At 43.9% G+C, this 13,420-nt stretch overlaps 1 protein-coding gene across 2 annotated transcripts; it reads left to right on the top strand.

Annotated features, from left to right (window-relative positions):
* The first annotated feature begins 590 nt into the window (after positions 1-590).
* On the top strand, positions 591-12,956 carry sall1a (spalt-like transcription factor 1a). Of its 2 annotated transcripts, none has more exons than XM_053422784.1 (3): positions 591-1,478; positions 6,935-10,332; positions 11,276-12,956. In XM_053422784.1, the coding sequence occupies exons 1-3, from the start codon at positions 1,406-1,408 to the stop codon at positions 11,714-11,716; spliced, it is 3,912 nt and encodes a 1,303-aa protein (XP_053278759.1). In that variant the 5' UTR covers positions 591-1,405; the 3' UTR covers positions 11,717-12,956. The 2 variants fall into 2 exon arrangements, with proteins under 2 accessions (XP_053278759.1, XP_053278768.1); XM_053422793.1 differs by lacking the exon at positions 591-1,478 and adding an exon at positions 3,896-4,170.
* Positions 12,957-13,420: the final 464 nt, after the last annotated feature.

Below are 13,420 nucleotides of genomic sequence, written 5' to 3'. Positions count from 1 at the left end.
TTTATTTACAGGTTTGATGGACACATTGTTTTATTGGCTGTACAGTTACCAGGAGCATTGCCTTGAAAACCTATCAAAGCCTTTAAAAAGAAGGCATCTACAGGCCCACAACGCATCCAACTTATACAAATACAGTTTATCAATTCCAACTGGTTTTACTGTACAAACATCCCACTTGATGGCGACGACATTTAGGCTTTTTAAAGTTGTTATTTAATAGTTAAAAAGGTGGTGTAAATGTTTCACATGAGGTGTGTGTGTGTGTGTGTGTGTGTGTGTGTGAGGCCTCCATTTGCTGGGGGAAATAAATGTTTAAGGCAGAAAGGTGAAAGCTTTATTTATCCCTATTCAGACAAACAGACCTCTCTCCGCTCTCTTCACCACTGCTCATCCTGGTGCGCACAAAGCGTTTGGATCTGCTGTGCGTAATCAGAGAGAGAGCAAGAGAGAGAGGAAGGGAGGGGAGCGAGGGAGGGAGGAGGTGGAGGTGAATGGCAGCATGACTGAATAGCCCTGTGACCAATCAGACCCTCGATGGGCCGGGCTCCACATTTGTCCCAGCGCTGCACGGGCCCCGCAAAGTTTGTTTATTCGCGGAATGCAGTGCGCGATGAAAACGTGTTAGTAAGTGACCCCCCCACGTATTTTTTCTTACTAATAATGATCAAATGCAACTGATTGGGACGTCGGATCGCACCGTGGACTTTTTCCTGGACGAAGGGGACGAGAACCGGTGCCATTCTACGCACGGGGACATGCTGGCGCGGCGCTGCGTTTCGGCGCACCGAGACCTCCGCTCGAAACTCTTCACAGAGTAGGTGTCCGCGCACCGCGCACAGCGAGTTCAACGGAGGACGGACTACACCGAGTTGCGAGAAGAGGAGAAAGTTGGCTCGAGCGCACGGAGCGTCCGGTCGGTCCGCATCTACAGGAGGAGAGAAGAAAGAGAGAAAGAAAAAAGTGTGATCGCTGCTTGATGAATGTGAGAGATTGAAAGATACTGTCGCAGGCATGGACTGGAGATGCTGACATTCCCCTGTAGTAGTCGAGATAAGCGTTGACTCGGGCTAACACAAGGGGTTAACCCGTTTCCAAAGGGAGTTTGGAAGAGCCAGCCTTTCTTCCCCGTACGGATCAACTCATTGGGTGGGAGCTGAGAGAGAGACAAGAGTCCCCAGCAAATCAGGAGCTAATTGATTAAAGAGACTTCATTTGAATAGGAGGGGGGCTGGCGAGGTGCCAATCGCCTTTCAAAGAAGCCCCCTCCTGTATGATTAATCGCAGAGCATTATTGATAATCATAACGCGGCACATGCGCGGTGGATGGGCTCGATTGTACGTAATTTTTTGAGCAGGGTTTTTGTAGTCATTTTTTTATTCTGCGCTCGCTGATGTGCCAGCCAGCATGTCGCGGAGGAAACAAGCGAAGCCGCAACACTTCCAATCCGAACCTCATCAGCCTTTATCGGAACACAATGGTGAGTCCAAGCTGCTTCTCGCTCCTTTTCTACCTCCACTATGAATTCTACACACTTTTAAAAACTGTTTCAGCTTATTTGAGGTGAAACACGAGCGTAAAAGTTCCTCCTTTAAGTCTTGAGCTTTATACTTGTCTGCATTGGTTTTATTTCTTTCCAAATTTCATCGTGTTTCTGATAAAAGTCTTTGCCACTTTTCAGAAAACTTTAGGATGTCCCATAAATGTACAGTATTTCAGATAAGAAGATGATTTAACGCTTTTATTTTATTTACCCCACAATTAAACCTTTATGCTCGCTTTTATACAAACTTTACTATAAAAGATAAATTAGTTATTAAAGATAATAAATACCGTACGGGGAGTGTTTCTCTTCAGTTTTACGCACTGTGTGAGTAAAAAAGTTTCAAAACTTCGGTTCAGTTTGAAATAGTGTTTTTAAGGTCATGTATAAAGTCAGTTACGAGCAGCAGCCGGTTCAGCTCGCGGTCCTCCCCGAGGTTCTCCCTGCGCTCGGTGCTCGCTCTCGGTGCGTCCACACGGACCACCCTGTCGCTCCTGTCGGGGACTCTCCAACTTTTCCTGGGTCTCGGACCCACAGATAAACCATCCGCATTTTTGTCAAGTAGAAAATCCTACAATATCTCCCCCCACGTGTTTTACAAGAAATCGCTCCTATTAGTAATTCGCTGTTTACACACTGCTGAGTTGTTTTGCTGCAAGTTGGATGAAAGGAGGTCAAAGTGTTGCGAAGAGCGCAAATAAACACACAACCTCTCCACACCCTGGAAATATCCGCTCGGTTTACTCATCGTTTACACGTTTTTTGCTCAACTTTGTTATAGCAGCTTAGAGAAGTCACGTCTTACTCACACACACACACGCTCTCTCTCTCACACACACACACACACACACACATATACACACACTAACCGTTTTTGTTTCATTACAAAATAATGTGTGGTTTCCTACACCAAAATTAAAATAGACGTTTTCGTTTTTTTCCTTTAAAGTAACTTTAGAGGAGTTCCACTCTTTTGGATGAGCCATCGCCTGCTGTAAATTCAAACACTGTGCGATGTTTTGTTGGTAAAGTGAACAATACTCTCTTTTACTGGTGCTGTTGTGCCTAAAATGTGAAATCAGTTTGTACAAAGTGCCATTCAGAGCTGGAAATCCATGCAGGAGCTCTTACAAAGGCCAGCGAAACACAGGCGAGGCTCAGCGAGATGGTAAATTATCACGTCTATTTAAAAAGTAGAAAATAAAACGTCAACAAAACTACGGTGTGAATAGATTGTAGGTTAACATTAATAACCCTTTAATTTCGTAACACGACGTTGCGTTGCTACGTATTACATTGCCTTACCGACTCCTCTACTCATCACCAAGAAAATAATACTTATTAAAAATGTCTGCAATTTAAATAACTATTCTTTACCTGAATGAAGGCCTCTCTGTGGTCTGTCATGCAATGGGATCAAATTGTATTGCAAGTATTTTAAATGTCACCAGAAAAAATATATCCACACATAGAATTATAATAATAATAATATAAAATATGCAATACATAAAAAATCCAGCTCAAGTCAGATTTTTTTTTTGGGCTTATACACTTATTGGATAAGGCCTGTAAATGTAATAAATCTGATGTAAATGTGTGTAAAAGTCACAGTGTATTCAGTGCAGCCTGAACAGCCTGTGCTGGTGTGTTTCAGGGGAAAGCCTTGCATAGAAAGGTATTTTCTGCCCATTTCACGTGATTTGTGTTGGAACTTGATTAATGCAAAAATCGAGTTTTTTCCCTTGGACTTGTTTTCGTCTGCATTTTCCTTAAAATCTGATCAACTTAATCAACTGTTACTTACGTCACCAACCCTGTTAAACTGCAGATTGCAAAATGATATATTGTGTCCAAAACAAAGCTGCATTTTAAAAGTGTTCAATGTCTCTTGTGTGTGTGAAATTATAAAGTTAGGGACACGTTGTCCTCAGATTGGCAGTGTTCTAGCCGAGACAGTGCTGTGTTTGGCTTCTGGAGGGTTGTGGTTGCCCGGAAATGAAAAACAGAAAGTCATTGTATTAGTAGGTGAATGTCAGTGATGCTTAGGGCTGTAGTTACTTTAGGAAGTCGGAGTGCGAGCCACAGAGGGTGGGATGTTGAGCTGTTTTAACCTTTGCCAGTGTCCCTCTATGCAGAGGTGATGGGAGTTCAGGGCCCAGTGTGTTTCTCTCCACCACGCCATTGACCCTGCTGATCAGAGCTGCAGGCGGCCCAGCAAGGCCCCGGCTTTTTATTCAAGTGTGTGTGTGTAAGTGTGAGGCCTTATCAATGTTGTGGCCATCCCCTTTCACCCTATCAGAGCGGCCCCCCTACAGGGGAGATTGGCAGGGCAGCCCCCTTTGCACCGATGCTCTCAACAAACAGAGTGCGCTCTGCTCGTCATTACGCCAGTGTTTATGTGGTTTGAGTCCAGGTGTAGCCGGAGGGACTCGTCGCGCCTCTTTCCCTCCCCTTAAGCTTTAAGCGTGTCACCGGGCAGAGCTTCTGAGATTGGAGTCTTGTCCTGGACCACGGCAGCTTAGTGGAACCCCATCTAGTGTTCACTGGGATGAGTCCTGAGGGCTGGAGACGATGTGAGCAGAAATCCTCCTGAAGTTACAAGTGTCAAGAGGCTCACAGAAAAAAGAATGTAGGAACTCTCAAAGCTCTCCGTCAACTTTTTGGACTAATCCTCGCTTTCTCGCCTCTCATATTCAAACTTTGGTCAATCTTTTCTAGGCTCTGTCCTCTGCTCTTTGTCTCTCCTGAAGCCCTGTGCACTGCTTACCTTGTGCTTTTGATAGAGATTCTATGGAAGATTTACAGACACCATCTTCATACCAGCTTGACTTTAACTTAATTTTAATACAAAGTTAATCCTTGCTATTTTTGGAATTAAGCCTATTGCCAGCATCTGCGCTGTTTGCTTTAATAGTCTTATGTGGACAGTGGATTTTCAGACATGCATGAATTTCATTTCGATCCTTATTCGTGGTCAGATAAAGGAAAACACTGTGTTGTACAGTTAGATTAGAAAATCTGTAGCGGTGTAAAGATTTAGGTTATTTTGTGAGATATTCGTCCAGACATTGTCAGCTATCGTTTTTTACAGTAACATGAGTTTAGTTATTAATTTCTTCTCTCACATTTCAAACATAATATAGAGTGTCTGAAGAGGAGACTGTACACAAGTGCATTACAATACTTTGAGGAAAATGTTTCGCTCGAGTTCCAGTTAATTATTAAAACAGACATCCACAAAATATCTCAGTAATATTCTGATTTCTCTTAATTTGTTTTCCTGTAATTATTTATTTCGTCGATAGTTTTAATTTTGGAATTCTTGGCACTTTCATGTCAATAATAGCACGATTGAAAATCTATGATTGATTTTAAGGGTTTTGAAAATGTGCGCCACATAAAAAAATGTTTTGTTAAGAAACTGTTTAAACTAAAGCCCCAAATGTATGCCCTGTAGTGTAGAAATGAAATTGTAAATTAATTTCATATCATCGTTCACCACTGTTTCTCAAATATATGCAACATGATAATTTTTTTGCAATGCTCTGCATATACTGAAGCATACACGCGCACAGACACACACACACACACACACTCAGAAACACATATGCATATTTTTTTATTTATCAATGTGGCTTCTTCTTAAAGTTTGTTTGACAAAAGTTGTTCTCTTCTTACTTGTGTGTCTGCTATTTTCACCCACTCACTGTCTTTTTTATTTCACAGTCAATCTTGAGAAAAGAGGCAAAAAAATGTATTTAATCCTCAGATATCTCACACTAGGAATCAAACACATTTTTTCAAAATTAGTGCTGGGTGTAGGTAGGTGGGTGGGTGGCAGGGGGGATTTAACATAAAAAGTTATCATTAAAGTGGAGTCTTCCCTGTTTGCATGGTTTGGTGGTGTGAGGGCCAGGGTTTACTGTCATGGCAACTTTGCGTTATCTGATGTCTCTGAGTAGAGAAACATTGAGGGAGATAATCCCTGAATTAAACAGGATCTGCTTTGAGTCGACTGAGATGAGCAGGGCCAGGCTGTGCCGACGATCCCCGCCGCTCCCATGCTGCGCGAACAATGGGAAGGCATCCTGTCTCTCTGTGGGGCAGGGCTGCACTTCTCTGGGTTTCATTTGCAAATGAATTCTTGGCTCTGATGAAAGTGTTGAGGGGCCAGAGCCACAATGAAAGGGATTCATAGAGAAATACAATTTGTAAATCAACTTGTATGTTAAACAGCAAGATTTTAGTGTGACAAAGAGGTGAAAGAATAAGGAAACTCTGGAGCACAGCAGTGGCTCTGGGGGCCGGGTGTCGTCTTGCCTTTTCACTCCCTGACTCGTCCTGTGTATAAGAATGTGCATTTTAATGCCGTGACCACTTTCGAATCTTCATCTCTGTGACCACAGAAGCTGCTGTGTCTGTATTTCGTGATCTGTGAGCTGGTGTGTCCAGTTATCAGTTTGTGATGTCTGCACTCTGATGAAACACCCTACTCTTTAGTTTTGATTAAGCCATTATTTCAAACTTTTTTTCCATTGCTGTTTATCTCGAATAATTTACTGATGAGTGCTTTATTGTATTTGATGAAGGATTGGGTGTCAAAGTTTACTCACAATTTCACAAAAGAAATGTTTGTTGTTTTTTAAAATTATATTGCAAACATTTTAATTTGTGAAAAGGATTCCATGTCATAAATACTTAATAAGTCACTATTTATTTTGTAAGTCTTTTTTTTTTTTCTTCTTTTGTTCAGCTGGTGTTTAGTTTTTGAGTTAACAGTCTGGATGCCACAGGCTCTGTTGTTCATGTCTCACTGTGATTGCAGCCTGAGTGGATACAAATTAGTTTAGTGACATAGATAACCTGTCCAAGATGCCCATAGTTGGCTGAAAATGAGCAAAGTTGACAGCAAATTGAAAGTCTAATAAGTCCTTCAAATGCTTGATTTGCGCCGAGTGGACAAGTCGACTTTGAAGGGCATGGAATATAGGAAATCAATGCCTTTCTATGAAATTTCATTAAGACCAATGTCCTCACTTCACTCCATTCTATATTTTGATGGATTATCTGGAGAAAATGATTACCTTTGGTTGGACTGATGAGACCCAGATGTGTACACCTTCAAAGATCACTTTTAAGCAATATTTGAGTAGTTCCCATTGATTTTGTACCCCTTCTTATCATGTTCAAGAGGCCACTGCATTGAATAAGGCTTTTACACATTTCTTTTGGCTTATTGTTGCCTTTCGATCGTTGTTTTTGTGAGCGCATCAAGGGGATAAGTGTAAAACTGATTAACTTAAGATTAACAACAATGGAATTTGAGGAGATAAAGCTGCTTTTTCAGCTGCAAAACATTTCTAATCACTAATCCTCTGTTTCCTCTTTTTCAGGGGACACAGAACTTTGCTCAGAGGACCCCCCCTGCAAGGAGTCAGACGCCCACGTCTGTAGCAGATGTTGTGCTGAGTTCTTTGAACTATCAGATCTTGAAGAACACCAGAGGAATTGCACTAAGAATCAGTTAGTTCTGATAGTGAATGAAAATCCTGCCTCCCCCACCGGAACCTTCTCGCCTGGGTCTCCTCCCCATAATCCCGATGACCAGATGAATGACACAGTTAATAACACTGATGAAACAGAGTACAGCGACCTTTTGGAGCATAACCCTCTAGAAAGAGAAGAATCCATGGACGTGGACATTTCCGGGATGAGCAGTGGCCATGAAGAGGATGGCAGTCTTACAGAGAGTGGGAGTCCCATCAACACAGTCATCAATGGTGGCCATGTCACCTCTGGCCCTGCAGTAGGTACTTCAGCTATCTCTGCCCCTCTACCTCAGCTCAGTAACCTGACTGAACTGGGAAACTTCTCCATGATCAACAGCAATGTCATAATTGAAAATCTTCAGAGCACCAAAGTGGCTGTGGCCCAGTTCTCCCAAGAGGCCCGTTCCACTGTGGGCCCCAGGGTGCCAGTGCCAGCACTGATGGAGCAACTCATGGCCCTACAACAGCAACAGATTCACCAGCTGCAGCTTATTGAGCAGATTCGCCATCAGATACTGCTACTGGCCTCCCAGTCGCCAGAAATGCAGGTGCCCCTAACTTCTGCTCCAGGCACAATGGGGCCTGCTGCCAGCCCACTGACCACACTCAGTTCACATCTCTCCCAACAGCTGGCTGCAGCCGCAGGCCTAGCGCAGAACCTGGCTAGTCAGTCAGCAAGTATTAGCAGCTTAAAGCAACTGGCTGCAGCGGCACAGCTACCTCAGCCCAACCCAAGAACCAGTGAGACATCTCAAAGCATTAGCACACTGGGGCCATCAACAATCAATGCCCAGTCTTCTGACAAGAGGCCGAGTCATATGAGTAGCCTCCACTCTCAGCTCAGCAACTCCTCACTAGTTAAGTCATCCAAGCCAGCATTTGGAATAGGTAGCTTTTTAAGCTCTGCAGTCAATCCCCTTCTACCTCAGCCCCCTTCTGGAAACTCCATGTTCTCCAGCTCTCTGCCAAGTGTGGGCAGCACTGTGGAGGACCTCAACTCTTTAGCAGCTTTGGCCGAGCAGAGGAAAGGCAAGCCACCAAATGTCACCTCATTTGAACACAAGAGCAGCTCTGAGGAATCTTTTTTCAAGCATAAGTGCAGGTTTTGTGGCAAGGTGTTTGGGAGTGACAGTGCCTTGCAAATCCACCTGCGCTCCCACACTGGCGAGAGACCATACAAGTGTAATATCTGTGGCAACCGCTTCTCCACCCGTGGTAACCTGAAGGTACATTTCCAGCGTCATAAAGAAAAATACCCACACATCCAGATGAACCCCTACCCTGTTCCTGAGCATTTAGACAACATACCGACCAGCACTGGCATTCCATATGGCATGTCTATGCCCCCTGAGAAACCTGTCACCAGCTGGTTGGACAGCAAACCAGTTTTGCCCACTCTGACTTCCTCAGTCGGTATGCTGCTGCCACCAACCATGCCGAGCCTTCCACATTTCATCAAAAAGGAAGATCATTCAATAGCCATAACTAGCCCTTCTATTACTGCAAAGAGAGACTCAGTTTCTGCTGAGCCTTCGGCTAAAAGTAATGATGGAGTGTCTGAAGAGGGCGAAGGTGCGACTCTGCCTACCTCAAATGAGAAAACCGAAGAAGGCAGCCACTCCTCATGCTTCATGACAAATTTAAGCTCTGCTTCAGAAAGTACAGCTGAGTACACCACGTCTAACAGCCCGCCCATGATGACCAACCCACTTATGCCGCTTATGTCTGATCAGTTCAGGGCTAAGTTCCCCTTTGGAGGCATTCTGGAGCCTCTCCATGGGTCAGAGACCTCCAAGCTTCAGCAGCTTGTGGAAAACATTGACAGAAAGGTGACAGATCCAAACGAATGTGTCATCTGTCACCGGGTGCTGAGCTGCCAGAGTGCTCTGAAAATGCACTATCGCACTCATACTGGGGAAAGGCCCTTTAAGTGTAAAGTCTGTGGCAGGGCATTTACCACCAAGGGGAATCTTAAGACCCACTACAGTGTCCATAGGGCCATGCCTCCTCTCAGAGTCCATCACTCCTGCCCCATCTGCCAGAAGAAGTTCACAAATGCTGTGGTTCTACAGCAACATATTCGCATGCACATGGGGGGACATATCCCCAACACCCCTCTGCCAGAGAGCTACCCGGAGTCCATGGTCTCTGACACTGGCTCATTTGAGGAGAGAAACTTTGATGATTTGGACAACTTCTCTGATGACAACATGGAAGGATTAGAGGAGGGCCCTGATAGCAGTGTGCCAGACACACCCAGGTCAGCTGATGCCTACCATGACAGTCTGTGTAACTCCCCAGCTCCCCCTGAAATGGTTGGCCAGGAGGGGGAGGCAAGAAATGGTAATGCTCACAGTAATGAAACAGAGGAGCTACATGCCAGCCACATGAAGGCTATGGCAAATGGCTTAGTCGAGGGGGATTGCCTCACCAATGACTCCTCGTCACTGGGAGGGGATGTTGAAAATCAAAGCGTCGGGAGTCCAGCTGTGTCAGAATCTACCTCCTCCATGCAGGCGCCATCCCCCACTAACATGCACCCCCAACCACATAAATCCCCCAGCCTTGAAGAAAGGCAGCAGAGGGCCTTATCCTTTGAGCACACAAGTGCAAACTTCCTGCACTCTCATCCCTCTAACATTGGAGCCTTGGACCTGACATCTGTCAATCCCTCAAAAGACCCCATGGGTATGTTATTCCCCTTTCGTGAGCGTAGCATCATCAAGAACACATCATGTGACATCTGTGGGAAGACATTTGCTTGTCAGAGTGCCTTGGACATTCACTATCGAAGCCATACCAAAGAACGACCATTTATTTGCACGGCCTGTAACAGGGGGTTCTCCACAAAGGGCAACCTCAAGCAGCACATGCTGACTCATCAAATGAGAGACCTGCCCTCACAGCTGTTTGAGCCGTCAAACACCAGCCTGTCCTGCAGCCCAACCCCTTCTCTCCTCTCTGTTGTCTCTATTAACAAGCCTGAGATCAATGGCTTCCTCCATTGCCTCCAACCTGACAAGGAAATGCCACCAGGACTGGTCACATCATCTGCCTCCTCTTCCCCAGTGCTTTCCGGTGCTCCACCACGCAGGACACCCAAACAACACTTCTGCAACACCTGCGGAAAGTGTTTCTCCTCCTCCAGTGCTCTGCAGATCCACGAGAGAACTCACACAGGAGAGAAACCCTTTGCTTGCAGTATCTGTGGTCGGGCTTTCACCACCAAAGGAAACCTCAAGGTAAATGTCGAAACAGTCTTGAAAATTGTTGGTCTCCTTAAAGTTGGTGCCTGAGAATGTTTAGGAAAAATGTGTCTCCAAGCTGCTATTTAGATTCATATGTCGTGTCAGTGCACTAGGCATCAAGAGGTGGTAATGTTGTATAATTAATTAAAGGAGCAGCCCTGTGATAAAAATTGCCGTACTGGAAAGGCTGAATCACAAGTTATATGATTATTGGATAGAAACTCCAGAGTGTGGTTGGCTGGTAATGACTCACCTCTCAGAATTAAGTATCACAGGCAATCAATGTAAGCAAGTCAATCGAAATTTTTGCCATATCAGATTTCAAGAAAAAATGCTGCAGGTCGAAATCTTTGAGAAACCCATCTGCTCAGTGATCTACTAAAACTTATGAAAATAATGTTGACTAAACGAAAAAGGTGACTTTTTTTCAGACTGGGTCAATATGTATCTATAGTGAGGAATTTGAGAGACATGTGTTTTGTTATTATTATTATTTTGCTTTAAATCAAGCTGTTAGTTGATACTAATTCTACACAGAAATAGCTGAGCTTTTGTGAGTCTGTCATTGTACTTTTTTTTTATCAAGGAATGGATATTGGCAGATGTTTGATATCAGATGAAACCCTGGCCGGAGCTTTTTTACCCCCGGGGCCCCTGGTCCCTTTGTGAGATGAGCAAATTAAGGCTCAGATTAAACTGCCTGTATCGGTCTTGCCAAAATAAGATGTTTACATCATGCCGGTACCGCTCTAGTCCGCTGCATACAGGGTGTGAAGCTGTTAATTCAGACTCAAGCATTATTATTATTTTTTCCATTGCATCATCTCATGGCAAGCTCTTGTGGCTAAGTTTGAAAACATCACTAATTTACATCCCTCTCATTGCTCTGTCTCTCTCCTCCCTCCCCTTTATTCTCCCTCTGTCTCACTCTGGTTAGGTTCACATGGGCACACACATGTGGAACAGCGCTCCTGCCAGACGAGGCCGCAGGCTCTCTGTGGACGGCCCAATGGCCTTCCTGGGTACCAACCCAGTTAAGTTTCCAGAGATCTTCCAGAAGGACATGGTATCAAGGGCAAGCCACGGGGACCCGGCCAGTTTCTGGAACCAGTATGCTGCAGCCTTCTCCAACGGCCTTGCGATGAAGACAAATGAAATCTCGGTCATCCAGAATGGAGGCATGCCACCGATGTCAGGTGGATTGGGAAATGGGGGTAGCTCTCCCATCGGCGGCCTGACAGGCAGCCTAGACAAGCTACACAGCATGGAGCCCAACGCTGCTCTCGCTGGTCTTGAGAAAATGGCCAACACAGAGAACGGGTCCCACTTCCGTTTCACACGGTTCATGGAGGACAATAAAGAAATCGTCACCAGTTAGAGTGTTTGTCCTGAGCCGCACACAGACACGTGAAGATGCCTGAGGGCATACTGTACACACATGTAGACACACAGAGAAGAGGGAAAAAAAGAGAACAAGACTGGGACAGAATCAACCGAACTGCTTCGCTGACCATTGAATCTTTACGAACACAAGTGTGAAGACATGTTGCTTTTTTGTACAATGTACATGTTATAGTTTAAGGAGCTTATTTATTAGTGATTATAACCTTGCTTGAAACCAAGTGGCAGCATTAACAGTTAGGTTTTTGTTTGTTTTAAAGACAGAATGGGTATGTATGGGGATTAAAAATGTGCTTTTGAAACTTAGAATATCTGGGTAGATATCCTTACCTTGGCATTAAGTTATTTTCTGTCTGTAGTAGCTATAACCGAACTGTTGATGTTCATGTGATGCATTAGCCCTGTAATAAGCAAACCGTTTTGCTGTAAATAATGTACACTGATCTTCTGTAGATGGTCTAACATCTGTGTGTTCATGCTCCCCCGCCCTTCATCAAAACAAAACAATGAAAATCAGGCAAGGGACTAAATTATGCTGTAGTTCCTTTCTTTCCAAATCTTATTTACTTGTATTTTATTTAAGGAAGACAAAACATTGAAGTTTGCTATGTTTCAAGGGTTTCTTTAGTGTTAACTTGTTTTGTTGTTACTGTTTCTGTGTATTGTACTTTCTACTTTTTTTGTTTACTTCCATTTTTTCCCCTTGATCTCTTCTCTCTTTTCTGTGGCTCGTATTTTGGTGTTGTTGAAAAGCAAGACAGTTGCTAAAAGGGGAACATTCGGCCTGGCCTATTTCCTGGTTTTTTGGAGCTGATACAGCCAATCAAATGAGCAGGATTCTCCTTTAGTTTTGTTTTTCTTAGCTGGATTTCCACATTGCTGCTAAGTCCCAGCATCCTCAATGACATCAAGTGCAAAGTTATTGTGTCGAAGCTTCTGGTAAATCCATTCAGATGTGGAAATGCAAACTCCCTTGCAAGAAAAATGTACATATAACTCACGCAAGAGAAGTCCATCAAGGCCTGGGGACAAAATGATAGTGTTTTTATAAATATAAATATATATTGGGTTTGAAAACCTTCGGACTGTTACATGCACTTTCTTGGAAAGTTGGAAGATCTTTATGGGTCCAGTTTCTCTACACTTTAATACCTACTAACAACTAAGATACTGTAATTCTTTACTCTAATAATCAAATACATCAGTTTTCCAAAAGAGTCATGGTTGTGTCTGTGTGCTTTTATTCCCAGTTTTTTTTTTGTCTTATCATTGAAATATATGTAAATATATATTTTCACTCATCAAGCATTTTAAAGCAAAATGAAAGTGAAATAAAGTTTTCCTGGTGACTGACTTGTGCTGGTGGCCGCTGTTCAGCTCTGTGAGCACCGACACTCAGCAGCAGCGGAGACGGAGGATTCAGCTGCTCCTTCATTTCCAACCTTCGCAGTTTTAACCAAATAATCTCCCTGAAATCACCGGTTAATCGCTGATCATGTGAATCAGGTTGATTTAAGACGGAGGGGAGAAGCGTCCCTCTTCTCATCATCCATACGTGTTTAATAGATAAGAATACAAAAGTCTCCACGGGGAAAGTAATACAAATAATATTTTCGTATGCTGACACAATTCGCTGTGATGGCACCGCTGTGTGATCGTTTTTTTCTGAGTAATTACTTTT

The sequence above is a fragment of the Pleuronectes platessa genome, chromosome 1 (genome assembly GCF_947347685.1).
Source record: "Pleuronectes platessa chromosome 1, fPlePla1.1, whole genome shotgun sequence".
In the NCBI taxonomy this organism is placed as follows: domain Eukaryota; kingdom Metazoa; phylum Chordata; class Actinopteri; order Pleuronectiformes; family Pleuronectidae; genus Pleuronectes; species Pleuronectes platessa.
The sequence above is the reverse complement of the archived record's forward strand: the minus strand, read 5'-3'. Positions and strand labels throughout refer to the sequence as shown.